Below are 18209 nucleotides of genomic sequence, written 5' to 3'. Positions count from 1 at the left end.
AAATTACTTAATAAAATAACATATACAATAAATATATTCATTTAAATTCTGCGTGTAGCGAATTAGTACTGTTTGCACGAAACTGTCATTCATTGTTGGTTTATTTTCGACATTTGGCTTGTGAATATCTTTGATACTTATTGATTTAATGTTACAAAATTCATCCTATCCGTATCCTTGAGCCAGCTCAGTTTATTTTTTTTTTATTTTTATTTGGTTTCCGTGTTTTAAGTGTATTATAATAGCTTGGAAATTTGACGTGGTTATTCTTTGTTAGACAATATACTTAGTCATTTGTATCGTATGTTTTTTTTTTATTTCTGGGCCAAATTCAAGAATGTGTACAATATAAGCGTAAAATTTTAAGACGTAGAAACGATCAGAAATATTTTTAAAATGGCACATTTTAGACGGGATTTTACGTATAGCGCTTTAGACAACGAATTGACTCCTCCACTCGCGAGATCTGTTGAAAATACCAACAGTCCAACGTTAATTACCCTGGACCAAGAACATGACGATGCTACTAATGTTATCATCCACAAAGTACCTCAAACCAAAAGTAAAAATTCTTCTCTTTAATATTTGTACAAATTTTATTTAAAATTCCTTTATCTCTACTTGAACTATATTAATTGCTCTATTAATGATCTGCAAGGTTATGCTTATAGACATGCCTTTGTTTAAGATATTGGTAGTATTATAAATGTCGTATTTTTTAAATATCCTCAATTTTACAATAAATACCATGAAATGAGTATATGTAATGAAAATAAAAATTATATATTTTTTGTTTCAGGCAGATGGAATCACATAAAAGATTTAGATTCATTCTTTACTAGAATGTACAGTTATTATGTGAGAGGTGGATTTTATCCAATGATAATGTCAGATTTTTTTTATTTACTACAATTTATATTTATTGTTTGGTTTTCAACATTTCTGGTGCACTGTGTTGACTACCCAAGACTTTTTAGAAATGATCCTGAAGCGAACAGAAGTGAAAAATTAACTTTAAATGATGTAATATTTTCTACCTCCGTGTGTGTTAGCCACATTTCATGGACTTGGTAAGTAAACTAAAGAATGTTGTGTGTATTTAAACATATGTTAGAGTACAGTTCATATTCAATAATCTGTACTACAAGTATATAAATCTGATTTATGGACTCTTTTGGTTTATCCTAAGAGGAAGTACCCTAAGTAGTAGAAATTTTTAAGTTTGTTTGAAAACAAAAAGAGACAATATGATTGATGAAAAAAGAGATATAACTAAATTAAAAAATATGGGAATTGTAGCAATAATAAAGAGAATTCATTGTTTCTTTCAATAAACAATTACATAATATAACTGCATTGCTTACTAATAAATATACATATCAGTAATATGTGAGTAGTATTAGGGTTAAGTAGTGACTTAACCCTAATATGATTGCAAAATTATAGTTAGCACCAATATATATGTAATAATAATTATGATACATTAATTATTTACAAAATTAACTTTAACTAATATACTGGTAATTGTTTTTCACTATCACCATGTTTGATGCCCTATTATGACAACAATTATTTCAATCATGAAGTATATACTTAAGAAAATTATTATGAATCCCTATTCTTTTTCAGGTGGTGCCTCATTACCTTATGTTGTATCATTTGGATAATGAAATTTTTTATATCCATGTATCACTTATACTATGCATATGATACAAAATTATTTTATAACAATGCACTTAAAATTAAAGAGGTAATTTATAAATGATTTGCAAACTTGTTACCTTAATTTAATTCCATGTATTATAAAGAAGATTTATTTGTAGAGTGAGCTGACATGGGTGACCTGGTCGACTATACAAGACAGAGTCAGGGAAGCCCAACCTGAACACCAAATGTGTGTTCACAAGCAGGAGATTAACGAATTAGATATATATCACAGAATACTCAGGTAAAAAAAATATTCTAATACATACATACATATGTGTTTAATCTCAATCTTTATATTAAACAGTAAAATTGTTACTGAAGGACTAGTTACTTCCTTTTTATCAACTGATTTTTTTTAACAACATAAAGTCATGTAATTAAAAATATTTTTGTATGTGTAAAAAAAATTAGTGTAGGAGCATACATTTTATTATACTCGTGTGTATTTAATGTATGTAATTGTCTGCATGATATTTGCTGAGTTGAAGCTATAATTACAAAGTGCTTTTGTTTTATGAACCTGCTATTGTTTTATTAAAATGTGATTATGATTTACATTTTGTGCTGTTGCCAATTAGTAACCTTTCAATTTTTTGCCATGCTAACTGTCACATGTTCAGATAGTCGTATTTTCTGGATTTATTCAAGTTGAATATTCTCAAAGAATTTAAATGAACAGATAATAATTCATGAATTGCCTATTGTAGAATATATGTTGCGAATGTCACTTAGTAATAATTATAAATTATTTTGTAATAATAATACAAGCTGCCAATCAATTAATATATTAATGAATCTTAAAGATAATATGTCCAGATTTTCTTTAAAAACTTTATATCTTAACTACATAAATGAGAATAATTAAGTAAATTAGGACATTTAGTTGTTATTTATTTTGTTTGTCTGTCATCAACAAATTATAATAATTGAATATAAATTAATCAATATATTTAATATGTAAGATAATTATTATATATGAAAAGAGTAACATTTTTTTGTAACATAATCCTATGCAGAAATAATATAACAATTTTTATTTTAAGCTAGCTAAACTGCAATGAAACTCTATGGAAATATATATTGCCATTTTTATGTACTATGTATTGCTGTATGTAATATATATATATATATATATATATATATATGGCTAATTCTATCAGTTGAAATGCAAACCAGGTTTTGGAAATTAAACTTGCTTTCTACTATATGTATATCATAAAAATATGCTATCGTAGCTAAAATCAAAATGCAATGTAAAATATTCAATGTTAATATGTTATGCTGAATTTAAGTTCTTGTTTTAGTTGTGAAATATTATGACTTTCATGTTAAGATTGTTCCTCTTATGGTTATATCTATAGATATCATTTAAAAGATATTTTTTTTTATTACAGGTTTAACAATTACATGGTGGCTATGGTAAATAAAAATTTACTTCCACTTCAAATACATGTGCCTTTCATCGGTGACTTCCATTATTTATCGAGGGGTTTAAAATGGAATCTGGAGTTCCTGCTGTTTTGTGAGTAATGACCCTTTTATATTTTAGCTATATCATATTATCAAAACTTTTAGATTTCATTTCATTTTTTTAACTATTTTACCTGATAATAAAGATTTTAAGTTGTTCCTTACTAGTTAGTTTGAAAGATGTGTATGTTATGTCAACAGCTAGTTTGGTGCAAATATGAATCTAAAATCCTTATTCTATTTACAAAGTTATAAATAAATAACTTTTTGGTTTAAAATAATTACATGTTGCCTAGTGTATATAAGGATAAAATATAATCATAATAAACTTATGTAAAAACAAATAGTGCACCCAGCTACTACCTATTCTGTTATTGCATTTCTATGTTTACTTTTATTCTTATGCACATATTAATATTATTTATCTGGTTTTTAAATTTCTACAAATATATGTGTATTATTTATGTTTGGGTTTTAGTTTTACAATCTAACATTTTTTTAAGAACCTAACAGCATTTTCTTACTCTTTCTGTTTAGAAGGGATATGTAAGATTTCTGTCATGAAAATAAATTTGTTGATACGACCAAGAATAGCTTTTCCGAATTCCTGTTCATTTATTATTTATATAAGTCAACCGTCACCGCTCTTTAAATATTAAAAACATAGTTGTCGGACGCACAAATAACAAAGCAGACTTCGACGTCTAACTTACTCGCATGTAACATCACAACTCTTTTTGAGTCGGGGTTTAAAAATAAAGGATCAGGAAATGAAAAAAGAGTTCGAACTCGATTATTATGAAATTTAAAAACCAATGTAAAATACTGATATTAGTACACATGTGAGTTATAAAAAATGCTCTTAATTTCAGATGGCCCGTGGGAAAGTCGTTGGCAGCTTCGATCGGCCTACAAGGATCATACAAAACGAATGCTTCTAGCCAGACAGTTGGAGAGACAAATAATTCTACTAGCGTTAGTGAACTTAATACTTGCACCACTCATTCAGGCCTGGCAGATACTTTACTTCTTCTTTAACTACGCAGAGGTATGAATTATTTATCATTTTTATTTACAGATATTTATTTTTAATATTGATATTTTAATCATATGTTTTTATGGATTTATTATACTTATTTCATTAAATGCAAATATTCTATCGAGTCCATAAAAAAAGATCTTAACAAAAACAAACATAATAGATGATTGTAAGTTGTGAACATTTCTATACCATTTGCAATATATAATTGTTCACAGCTAATAAAGCGGTCACCCGGATCGCTCGGTCTACGTACATGGTCTCTGTACGCTCGAGTGACTCTCAGACACTTCAACGAGTTAGAACACGAACTGCGGGACAGACTTAACAGAGCACACAAACCCGCAACCAAATACCTCGCCAGCTTCAGCTCGCCCATCACCACTGTTCTTGCAAAGTTAGTCATTTGATATTATTATATAAAAATGTCGTTCATTTCCATACCAGATTAATTGGTGAAACAAAGTCTTAAAACCATTAAAATGTTTTGAAAGACGTATCAGGTTGTATCAACCGTTTTATAAATTATTTCTTTATTTCATATAATATTTATAACAGCCCTGTCATGTAAAGCACGTCTGTAAAAATTTAATATATTACAGTCATGATAAAAGAAATTTGCATTTTTACACACCGACACGGATTGTAATGAAATAAAAGTTACTTATATCTGTAATAACATGACGTGTGTTGTATATACAGGAATGCGGTGTTTTTGTCGGCGAGTGTGCTCGGTGTACTGGTAGTGTTGTCGGTATACGACGAGGATGTTCTTACAGTGGAACATGTGCTTACCATCATTACTATACTAGGATGCGTGCTGGCTGGAGCTAGGTCAGTATATTAATATTCAAACTTTATCATATATTCCTTATTGAACATCAATTCACAATGAAAAAATATAGAAAGACAAACAAAAATGGATGAAAACATGGAAAAAAGCGTTCTTATCGTCCAGTAGCAATTTCTACCACACAACCTAGATGTAGAGAACATTTATTTGGATGAAGTTCCTGTGGGTGTTAGAAAAAAATTAACACCACTTTCTTTATATTAATACTGCTTTCAAATAATATGTGACGGAAAAGTTTGATATCATTACATACATTACATAAAACAATATTCATTGATAGTAATGACAAAACAAGAACAGTGCGACATAAGACACAATTATCATTATATTCTATTATTAAATAAAACTTACTTTTATACAGAAATACGAAACGTTACAGTTAGAATTGATGTTATTTTGTGTGACAAAATTCAGTTATTAGATAGAAGGGATATTTATAATATGGAATTTGTTACTAGGGCGTTGATTGGTGAAGAGGAGCGTCTGGGCGGGTCCTGTGGTCCAGCTCGTGGTGAGGAACTGTTAGTACAGGTGCTAGGACACGTGCACTACCTGCCGGCGGCGTGGAGAGGCCGAGCTCACACCAGACACGTGGCCGCACATCTACAGCACATGTTCCAGTTCAGAGCGGTACGTGGAATTTTCTAGAATCTGTAGTAAGCTCATCTTGCAGATTATTGTGGATTGTTCAGCAGCACTTGCACCTTTTCAGAGGAGTTCTTCGAATTTTCTAGAATAGAAATCTGTAAGCTCGTCTTGCAGATTATTCACGTTTGGTCTGCAGCACTTGCTCCGTTTCAGAGCGTAACATAGAACTTTCTAGAAGTCGGCGCCGTTATTATTACCCGTTAAATCGAAGCAGTAAATGTTCCAGTTTATATAATGTACGTCACGGATGCTAAAATGACATATTGTTAAGTCATACAGTTGCGATCGAGGCTGCAGGAGAATGTTTTAGGATTATATGCGGCACATCTTCGAGTTGCGGTCAGTAAAAAAAGTACTAGAACTCATTCGGCACACTACTATGTGAGAAAATTCTAAAAGTGACAACAAAAATACATGGTTGATTTTGTTGTGGTAAAAGTCAGAAGTTTAATTCTACAATGTGAATATTTACTAATTTGGGATGATAAAAACAGAAGGTTCTAGATGTTTTGTTCATTGAAAGGACTTTTTTATGTTTACTTTATTAATTCCTCTAGTTAAATTTCAAAGGTACATTAAATGTCTTTAAAATATATAATCCAAAGAAATAAGAAGATAATTAAATGTTTCAGGTATACATACTTTTTGAACTATTGAGCCCTCTCCTGTGCCCTTTGGTGTTGTTCCAACTACGTACTCGCGCTGTAGATATCGTGGATTTCTATAGAAATTTCACAGTTAGTGTTCTTGGTATAGGAGACGTCTGCTCATTTGCTCAGGTGAGATATAATAAAATAAAAACATTAAAATAAAGATATGTTACTGAGTATTATTAGTGTTGTATAAAATATAAGATTGGTCAAATATTATATTAATATTGTAACTGATTTAGCTCGACATTCGTCGCCATGGTCATCCTGATTGGCAGACACCCGGAAAATATGGAGAAAAAGGTAAATAATATTATTTGCTTATCATGTACCCTTTTTGATCAATTACTTTTGTGTCCACAAGTCCCCTAAGACTTTATACCAAAATTCGGTATCTTTATACCAAAATTCGGTAGAACCGGTTTGAGCGTGAACACGTAACATACAGACAGACATAAAAATAAAATAAATAGAAATAAAATATATTGTCATTAAAATAAGTGCTATATACAATTAAAAAGTATATATTATATACCTATACTTCCTATTATATTCTGAAAAGTAGGCATTCCACTTTAATCCGTTAAGAATGTACCCTTTGATACGTATGTTATTTTTTTTAGGTGCCAACACTCAGTATAACCAGGGCGAGGGTGGTAAGACGGAGCTGTCTTTAGTGGCGTTTTCATGTCGTCACCCTGGCTGGCAGCCGACTGAGCCCACACAAAGACAGTTCCTGAGATCGCTGCGTCAAACTATGACGCAGGCAATACCGACCAATAACGCCCTCGTAAGTCCTAAAAGTCACACCGAGATCATTATATCGCTAGTATAGTTATTTATTCCCATTCATAAATTGTGTACTATATGTAAGTAATATTGTTTTTGTGGAACTAAAATACAATCCAAATCTATAACGCTTTCTTCTTTGACTTTAATGCTCATGAGAATATATTGTAGGGGTTATTACGTTAATATGCAGCCTTAATTTGCTAAATACAAGTATTCCCAAAAAAAAAAACTAAGTTAAAATTCATATACATTCCGAAATAATAAGGCTACAGGAGTAAATTTTTAAAAGTTATAGCTTATTTATTTTCTTATCACATTTATTACTAACTAACTAAAAACTAACGATTTAATTATATTTATTAAAAAACCATAATATTTAACCTAATACACAAGTATACTCTTCAAAAAGGAAGATGTCTGCTACAATAATATATCAGACAGCTTGGTTTTCATGAAATGAACAAGTTTCCCTTCAAGCAATCAAATATTTATTACATTCTCATAAATATGTCTCAAATCTCATCTACATTATAACCAAAGGGATATCTGGAATTTCAATAAAATTTCTGCAAGGTTTTCGGGTTGTAGTAACCGTTTAATTTTTATTTTATGAATTACACGTAATAAAATAATATCAAACGGGTAGTATTATCCGAAAACCTCGCTTTCATTTAAATGAGCACTCGCGAAAATCTTAGATATCATTAAGAAACATATGTCTCTTACGAGCTAAAAATTTTAAAAGAAAAATATTTTGGACGTCTGGTTGATAATGTTTACTAATATAAGAATAAATTGAATTCTACTTAATGTTGTTTTTTGAATCACTGGCATTATTCCCATCACACTGAAATGTTATTTTAACGTACTATTTAAACCAATGAAGATAAAAATCTGACCAAGGAAAAAAGTTACCATAATAATCTATCTTTCTCGAAAGCTAAGGTAATCTCGATTTACAAAGTATTGGTTTAACCAGACCAACAAAAATACAACTGAAAGGTTAATTATTTACTAATGTAACTTTCCAGAATAAAACAATGCTGGGTTCCTACATTCAACAAAGCATATTTGGTACAAATACTCCACTGCCAGCTGTTCTGTCTTACTATCAACAGCAACGTCAACAGTACAGACTTCCCGTAAGTACAGTAGTACATTAATGATATTACTACTTCATAGTCTATAAAAATATGAGGCATGTCAAATACATAATTTTTTTACGTTGTCCTTTGGAATTGTTGTTTTCATATAGAATTTAAGAGATCGATTTTTCTTAATTTAAGAGATCCATAAATATTTGAGTTTCAGCGACGTTGACCTCAGAGGTTTCTATAGAGACGTTTTTGTGTGTTGAAGGATATGGACGAGATAAGTGATGAAGAAGACGCGGCCGGGCTTTCTGGTGTCAGTGCCCTCGGGCTCCCTGATGTACCCGACGAGACAAGGGACATGTCCGTCAGCACACTGCATTTATACGATTTGCATCTATCGCAGGTAAAAATATTGCAATTATACGTAAACTACGTAACTGAGTCTCCGCCTGAGTTGAGAGCTCGTAAAATAAAAGGGGGGAGAGAGCTTAGTTAGGTGATTGGTCTTAGTCAAATATGTTTAAAAATAATACACAGCTTGCAGAGGTTATCCTTATATATTATTTAACAGGCGGGACGAAGCGTGTCAGCGTGCTGTACGAACAACTGTGGCGAGCGCAGGAGTGACGAGCGTCGTGTGACCAGCGAGCAGACGCCACTCCTGCACCGACCATAACACCGGGAGAATTCGACGCACGCCCAGTCCTTCCCCGTCTGGGTGTAGCGGTCGATCTCGTGGGTTTACCCACGCACACACGTATATACGTCATACACACATATACCCATTATAACATATACTGTCAAACGAACCCTTCAAAATTTCTACCAAAAAGTGTTTGTAATATTTTACATCTGTTATCGTTTTCACATCAAAGACTTTTAAAACTACAGATAATAGGATGAAAGTGTTTTACCAGCACGCTTTTGTAGTTCTGTTAAAAATCCGAAAATTAAAAATGCGTTTTAACGTAACTTTAATAATTTTTAGTGTTATTTAATATCATAGGATGGAAATGAACTAAAAAGTCGGAATAAGGATGTATGTAATTCATAAATAACAACTCGTCTAATCATCGAATGAAAGAATAATTCCTAAGAAGATAAGTTGGAAGCAATACTCTTGTAACTCAATAGAGTATATACTCCTTTAACTCAAATAATAATTTGGGTTGGAAGTCTACCAAATCAAATATGTTCTAATCGATGGAACCCTAACAGTTTAAAGACATTTGCGCTTTTAACCTTTTTTACGGAGCACATTGAGACATCGGCATGAATTAAAAAAAAAATATATTGACGTAGTAAGCGCAAACTTTGATGATAGATGTTTTGCTGCATTTTTCCGGGACAAATATATTTATTTGAATGCTTTAACTCATAATCGACAAGAATGTAACTTAAAAAAAATATACAAATTATTATATAAACACAAATGGAAGAAAAAAACATTGTGTAAATTAAACTCAGAAAATAAATACATTTTCTACCGTTATGACATTACATACATCCTTAGAAATTAAAGTACACAAAAAAATATTAAAGGTATGATACTTATACGAGCGAAAATAAAATGAAAATATTGTAACAGTCCGTTCTTGATAACATTCTGTTACATAACTTCACGGATATATTGTGAAAGAAAAAGTTAAAAGTTATATTCTTTTATAGGCAGTAGTTTTGATACATATTTAAACCCTACTTCACTGAAAACGTTACAACCTGTGGCTGAAAAAATGGCATAAAATCACTTGTTTGAGCACTGAAAATTAAAAAAATCTTACAAAATGTTTTACATATTTATAGAGTAGTTACGAAATAATATGAAAAATTTTGTGTACTTTAAACGTTATAAACAATGGGTTCTTAAAAATTACAAAAAATATATAATTTCCTTTATAGCTGATATGAACTCGAATACACCAAGGAAGTATCTAGAAGATTTTTCGATTGATTCGATTTTTAATATACGAAAAATAAGAAAAGTTAACGAAAAAATATAACTACGCGGTATTGCCATATTTAGGGAGTTTGTGCGTTTTTTACACACGACCTAACTATCCATGGGCTATGCAATATCTTTTGGTGCTATAAAAAATATATCTACTGTCGTCTTGAGTGTGAATAAAATATAGTGTCACCTCAGTCAGACTTTCGTGATAGACTTCGTTAAAAAAATACGTACAAAATACAAGTAAAAAAAGTCGCTGAAGATTTCCTACAGGCAACATTGTGTGTATGTACTGGTGTTAAGGTATTTGTGTAGTTTTTTTTTATTCCTATGTCAATGAAATTCCAATGGAATGGCTTAATGGATATACTGAAAAACTGTTAGGGTTAATTGTTTCAAGAGAAATCTCGTTTGACCAGCGTTTACTGATCATAGGTAGTCGTACTTTAAATTTTACTTACGCTTTAAGACTTAACTCACGGATTACGAAGAAGATGAGAAGCTTAAACATTTATATTATAGAAAGTTCATTGAACAGAATTTAATTTAAAACCTTTTGGTCAGAATTTATTACTTTGACAAGTAACCCTTCCAAATAAAAATAGTTTGGACATCCGCTCTTCAAGCTGTTTGTTTTTACGAAATCTAAATATTCAACGTCTTGTTGAACTAGCGGATAGGACTATGTGATAATTCTTCTTTTTTTTACTCAAACGCAAATACAGAACGATTAAAAGTGCGCAAATAACAAACTTTCATGAAAAAAAATCTAATACCAAAACTATTCGTAATCCCATAACTTTTTAAACAAACGCAACGATATTTTTGTAATCTTTATAAATATTGTAAACTAGTTTGGGTAAAGTTCATTCCGTATAACGAAATCTGCGGGTTTACAAGATTACTGCAAACATTTTATTGACATCGTTACAACAGAGCGTATGTATGATTTGCCTTTTTGAAACATCCTTGTGGTCATATAAAATCGTAATCCACGGTGTTCTAAAGATCAACTTTAACGGCGTTCCAAAAATATGTTTCGTGTGACAAAAAGATATATCATGCAAAGAAAGTGTGTAGGTATGACATTCTTCCAAGTTATCGCTTTCGTGCCTTTAGCAATTGTCTTAGCTATTTTTAAACACTTTCACGACTACGCGGCTTGAGAATACACGGTAGTCGATGATTACATATTGTGATATTAAAATATTTTAAGTGTAAGTTCTTACAGTCTCTATTTAACTTCTATAAAAGATTGTGGAAGTGGAAATTTAACAATAGATTCGAATCTACGAAGAACTTTAAACATGTTTGTTCTGTTCTCATATTATCAGTCATTAGATTTTTGGTTGTTTATTGATATCTAGTAATTGCATGTATAGAATTAGCGTAGCGTTTTAATATAAGTTTGAATATTAGTTTGCGTGACAGTTGAAAGAGTGGAGTCTGAACGTGTCTCGTCTAAGGCCAATTGTTTAACGCACATGGAGTTTGCCTCAACAAAAATAATTATGGGATTCATTATGACCTATAGTTTTAAATTTATCATATAAAGTGAAAGCTATCACAGAAACTATATATCTGTGAATTTAAATTGGCCAATTACTTAAATTTTAATAACGTCACTATTTTGTGGATCTGTGTTAAAATGAGAGCGTGTTAGTTATACATTTTTAATTATGTACATTATTTTACATTTTCGCAGCAGTAAATATTTTAAGGACAACTTTCCTTATGATGCAATCAGTTGCGTTCGTTATTTTATTATGAATTAATTTTATCACATCGACATAAACAAAAACGCTTGCTCAAATCGCTAAGTTTTGGTGGTTTTGTATTGGATTGCGTAACGAAATAATAAGGTACATAATGTCAACTTTGTGATAACGGCTTATGATACAATGAGTACACGTTTTATATATAGCATTAAAAGTGAGCCTTTAAAATTTATCTGATTAAATAAAATTATAAGATATCGTTTTTTTATCTACAAAAAAATTTAAATCTTTCTCTCTCCTTCATCTACGCCAGCATTGGACCATGCCAACGATTCATATGGTTTTTGTATTACAATCGTACATATTTTTTATGATGATCAAAGTGTTTGATATCCTTTGATTTATTTAGGTTTGATTCAGTAACTGTCAATTTTATATATTTGTATTCAATAATAAATAAGATTCACCGTTTGTTACCATACTATACAATGATAATAAAGAGTCGTTATTTACAGTATGTAATATTTTTATTGCAATGATATTTTTAGGACAGAAATATTGCAATTATTCCAAAAATAATCATATAATTTCTTATAAATTACAATGATAAACATAAAATGAAGCAAGATTTTCTTTGAAGCCGATCTTTTTTTTTTTAATAGTATCGCGTTGACAATACTCTCACATATATTTTTTTAACAAAAACTTAACAGTGCCATATGAGATCTCTGTGACTTAAGTTACACACCGGAGTCTCCCACTTAAAAACAAAACATTTTCAATATAGTGAATCCGATGGATGTTCATCCTAATGTCTATGTTCAGACAAAGTTGAGATCTTTATAGCCTTACAAAGGAGCAAAGTTCTCTCATTATTCAACTAAGTCGTCATGAATGTTGCTCTTATTTTAAAGCATAATGAAAATTAGGCAAATGAATTTGTTCCACAAAACTGTCTTATGCATATGCTTAATATGTCTGTCCTCACTTTGCACCCCCATATTGTGGTGTAACCGTAAAACGTACCTGGTCGTTATAAATTAATAAATTCAATAGTATGTAAGCTTTTATCTTAATTAATTAGCCTAAATCCGTTTAGGATCAAAGTACAAATCGTTGTTATTTCTCGTACAAGACATTTTGAATTGAACTGAATAAGATCTTTACACATGCTCATTAAAATCCATAATATTAAAATATATACTCATGTTCGACATTAGTATTTCATTGGAGCACTATTGAGCAATGATGCCACCTACCAAACGACATTTCTGAATTGGGTGATATACATAATGATCCGGTTTTCAAGAAAATATACTTTTTGACCTTTTTATATTCACCAATTACTTAAACGAACATTTTGGGCTTTGATTGATTTATCAAATACTTGAAGTATAATTTTTTGTATGACGTTCAAACTTCAAATGCTAGCGGTATGTGATTTATTCTGTCCTACAGCGACTTGCTTCATTATTATTGATATCTTCATTGGGTAGAATATTTTTGTTAATTCAATTAAGATGTACTTATATGTATTATACCATCTGGATTCTTACAACTTGTGCTCGTGTGCTCATTGGAAGAGCAAGCCAATCGAATCTATTGGTATTTTTGATGGTTGTGCATCATTTTTGTACGTAGCTACCTCACATGTCACGAAAATTCACCCTCGAGATGTCAAAAGTTCACACTAAATTGTTTGATTGAGATAATAATGAATCAGCAGTTAACTTATTTCGTATGTTTAATATATAAGTATTGTTTTACTCATACAAAATAAGTTAATTCCTACTAGATGTATATATTTTTATACCTTTTAGGTAACGAAATATTATCTTTCGTATATGTCATAGGTAATGAGCATTAAAATAATAAGCAATAATTTCTACTATAGCTATATATGAGTCGTGAGGTTAGATGATAACTTTAACGTATTAAAAATAAAAACAAATAGGAGGTGTAAATATATGTTTGTACTAGTTTTATTCGAATCACATAATTCAAACAAATTATTCATATAATTGCCTTAATTCTAAAACGCGTCTACCATTGCGACCTTTTAAAGCGATGACCTAAGATTTTTATCTTTTTAAACGTATTTACGATTTGTCTTAAAATTGCAATGTAATAAATAGTAGATATAATATGATGTTTAAAATTACAATTAATATTATATCTCCCATAAACACCCAAAAGAACATTTTGCAAGTACAATTAAGTAGCGTAAGCATAATAAAATTAAGTTAAAACAATAAAAAAAGAAAAAAAAAACTGATGTCTATTATACCATTATCTTACTAATAATAATTTAGAATTTCTTGATATTCGATTTTGTACTTACTATTATCGCTAACACAAGATTTTTACCTTTAAACTTTTGTAAGGTAACCAAAAAAAAAATCAAAAAAGCTTTATATTAAAAAAATATATGAATGTAGTGTAATAGTTAGTAGTTCGTAAAATGTATTTATAGAAATTTTAATATGCTGTTCATGATAGTATTTTTGTAACATATATACAAGCTAAAAAAAAACTATAATCTTCAGTGATGGATAACTAATTTAATATATATATATATATATATTATTTGGTTTATATAAGATATTTTATGCTATGAATAGTAATTTTAATATTTACAGATCAATCATCTCCGTTTATTGCACTATGTGTTCACAATAGATACGAAATTGTAGTCAGTCTGGAGAGTAGAGAGTGAGGATTTTCATTTGTACATTTTTAGCAATACTATGAATATTTATGAAAAACCTTACTAGTGTCAGTGATACAAAGCAAAATCAGACTAAGCACAATATCGTATTTTCCGAGTGAACTTTTTTAGTAAAAATTCATTAACTATCAACATTTGTTTCTTTTTTCTTCAAATATAGTTTCGGTCTTTATTTCATGTTCAGAACAACTTTTTATAATAATTGAAATCACTAATATGTATGAAATTAGTGTTTCGGTATGAAGATACTTTGCTGGATGTGTTCATATTTATGTCCATGTAATTAGTTAAAATTATATCATAATAGCTCAATTTATTTTTGTTAGTGATCTTTTCTAACCTATATTATAACATATCGTCGCTGTTTGCACGAACGCAAGGGGTGACAGTTTTAAATAACCGTGCGGCGCATGACTATTATATTGACAATTTGGGATTTAGTTCTTAATTGTTTATTAACCAAAATTTGTAAATATCTAGTTCAATTTATACTAAGTTAAGAACCTACTCGGTAAGTGTATTGTGATATCACATATTTTTCTCTTTATGTTTTACTCAAATTCATTAGTCATTTTATACATTGATATCGATGTATGTTCAAAAATATTTTTTTTGTTTTATTTTAATATACATTGTTGCTGTTAGCCCTGCGGCTTTGACAGCGTCACTGGGAGAGTTATAGTTTTATTTTAATGCAAGGGACAACATTTCCTTTAAATTGTATGTTAGTAACATTGAATAACTCTTTCATAGTATGCAATAAATTATGTATCTAAAAGTCTTCTTTTATTTCTCTATCATGTGCGTCTCTCCTAAAACTTTTACCCTGTTTAAGAACCAAATTTATTGTTGATATAATATTGATATTTTACTAAGGTTTCTGTTACAACGAACGGTAAAAAATGTAGGTAAAGGGGTGTCATTATTTGAAATAATCTCAATTTTGGTATTTCTTTTTCAGTACTAACATTAAAAGTAGCACCCTATTTATATACACTGCCTGTTTGTTATAAATAAAATTTTTAGGATATAACAATTTTTTCGTAAAGGATATTTAAGCTTTTATAATAATTGGGTAATTTTCAGGTGTTTTTCTGAAACAAATCAAATTTATAATATCTAACTTTCATCGAATTTCAAATTAATTAAGAAATAATAGAATTTGCTGATTATTGAAACAAAATTGTGTGCGGAATGTAAATATTAGGCAAAAAGGTCTTAATGCTTTTATTGGTACTTGTATATATAAAGTCTTGTTTTGTAGTCTTTATACTCTCTTAACAAGTGTAGATTTAACAGATCTGTCAAATAATTCACGAATCAAATTAACCATCTCCTTTATTTAAACTTTAACATATGATGGTCTGACGTAGCCAGATATACTATAGGTTCACCTAGTTAAAGAATGCAAATACGTACCTATAAATTCTATATTAATAGTTTGCATATCGATTGCAAGTTTATGCCACTATGAGTCATGCAGAATGTGCGTACAAATTTTAATGATTAAGTATTCAGCTGTCGCAACTATGGGGAACAAAACGAGTTGAATTCGACATACCGTAGCGATGGCACATAACACAACCTTGACATTTACTCCAGTCGTCGTATTATGTTGATTGTCTGACGATGGCTGTACGACTTCTCAATTTCTTGGTATAAGAAATTATAATGACATATTTTTGATCTCCTTCCAACTGTTGTAGAAACTATATCGATGGACCTATACATAGCATATATATTTGCGTCCTATATGACCGGCAATTGTCTTGTAGAAACCGTCGCGATTCTCAGTTTTATGGAGTTGTGTTATATGTATTCGTATGTTTGCTTGGCCTGAACTATTAAGTAAACTATGTAGTCTGTGTGACGTAATAAATTTTATAGCAGTTGTTCAGTTAATAATTATGTATTATACCAAGTTGATAACAAAACATAATTTTTCGAAGTAAATAGTTTATTTCACAATTAAATATAAATATTTAATTCTTTCTACAGAATAGCTGTACGTGAGAACATTTTGTTTTTTCACATTTTTTGTCGTGAATGAAGGAAGTAAAATACAGATACATATATGTAAAAGTTATTGGTTTTCAAGCTAGCAAAGGAAACAAAATAATATTTTTTTAACCAATCAATATTACTTCCTAATGTTTTAAGCTGTTTTTATTCATGTTAAAAAATAAACTGACCTAGACAGTCATGGTTAACAGTTATTAACAGTGAGAGAATAAAATTCATTTCACTGGCGGACAATGGTATAGAATAACTTTATAAATCATGTCTTATCATATTTCATTTTAAAAGTTTTTTGTACAATAAAAATTTGTCACTAAAGTCTCCTTTTATTTACCTCAAAACTAGCACTTTGGTATTTCCCTCGATGACTCATTAAATATTTTCGAAGCATTTTAAGATTCAAATAACTTTCAAATTGCTATGTAGTTATTGATACAGTAATCATTGATTAAGAGTGACTGTATCAGAATTAGATAATCACAATTTTTTTTACAATTACCAAGATATTTTAATATATACACGTTTTTTTTAAATATATATGTATATAGGGACCTCAAACTAAAAAGTATTCTTTTACAGTCGAACCTTACAGAATGTTTTAGTTATTAAAAAAATATATAGATGGACCTTTGAAGCAATGGTTTACTTGAAAATTGATGAGAAAAAAAATAATATAAACAAAATTGCCCAAATAATAAGTTACGATGTGTGATATACAACGTTTTAGGAGAGATTTCTTTTATCTCACTTCTTATGCGATAGGTGATAATTTACAAAAAAAATCCTACAGATGTAATTATAAATTATTCCAGTCGGTTATGAAATTAAATAGTAAGTAAATTTTAAAATGTATAACTTTAATGATATGCTCAGAATGTGTGTGATGATGCTTATGAATAAATTTATTACATTTAATAACGAAAAACTTATCTTATTCAAACTTTTAATTTCCTTAAGCCTCCGTCAAGAATTCATAACCATCAGAAATATTAATTGAATCTAGAAAATAAAACCTATTTGCGTCATTATTTTCTAGAATCAATATCATTTCGTGGATAACATAGGCCCTGTATTAGCAAAACATAATATTGTCTATCATTTTTGATTTTAGTCCTGAGCAATTTTAGGGGGAGATTGAAGGAAGAGGAAAACTCATGTCTGTAGTTATACCTACATAACTTAGTTTGTAGTCAAAACCTTTATTCATTGTTAACTTCAGTTTATTGCCAACGCACTTCATACAATATCCTGTGACGGCCTATAAAGACCAGCATGGAATGGAGTGCGAATTGTTAGTGAATAAAATTCGATCATGTAAAAATGGGTATTTTCAAAATTGTACACGAACATTATATTGAATTTACGATAGATAATAGCTACTTAAGCCGATCTCTCATTTATTCGATTAACAGAACTCAGAGCGAAAAAATGTGTACTATGAACTAAATAATAAAGGACGCAACTCTTATTGTTCTTCGCCTTCCAGCATACAATCCTAAATACGGAGCGCTAACAGTTTTTCATTCATAAATCTGAGTGGATT

The 18209-nt window shown here is 29.9% G+C and overlaps 1 protein-coding gene across 1 annotated transcript; it reads left to right on the top strand.

The window, feature by feature from the left end:
* Nucleotides 1–109: 109 nt before the first annotated feature.
* On the top strand, nucleotides 110–15425 carry LOC116777318 (autophagy-related protein 9A). Its single transcript, XM_032670798.2, has 15 exons — nucleotides 110–562; nucleotides 800–1070; nucleotides 1630–1750; nucleotides 1824–1948; nucleotides 3102–3229; nucleotides 4050–4225; nucleotides 4435–4613; nucleotides 4919–5050; nucleotides 5528–5699; nucleotides 6350–6496; nucleotides 6610–6670; nucleotides 6991–7157; nucleotides 8191–8301; nucleotides 8519–8656; nucleotides 8825–15425. The coding sequence occupies exons 1-15, from the start codon at nucleotides 397–399 to the stop codon at nucleotides 8927–8929; spliced, it is 2199 nt and encodes a 732-aa protein (XP_032526689.1). The 5' UTR covers nucleotides 110–396; the 3' UTR covers nucleotides 8930–15425.
* Nucleotides 15426–18209: the final 2784 nt, after the last annotated feature.

Source organism: Danaus plexippus, chromosome Z (assembly GCF_018135715.1).
Source record: "Danaus plexippus chromosome Z, MEX_DaPlex, whole genome shotgun sequence".
Classification (NCBI taxonomy): Eukaryota; Metazoa; Arthropoda; class Insecta; order Lepidoptera; family Nymphalidae; genus Danaus; species Danaus plexippus.
This window is presented reverse-complemented; position numbering and strand designations above follow the sequence as displayed.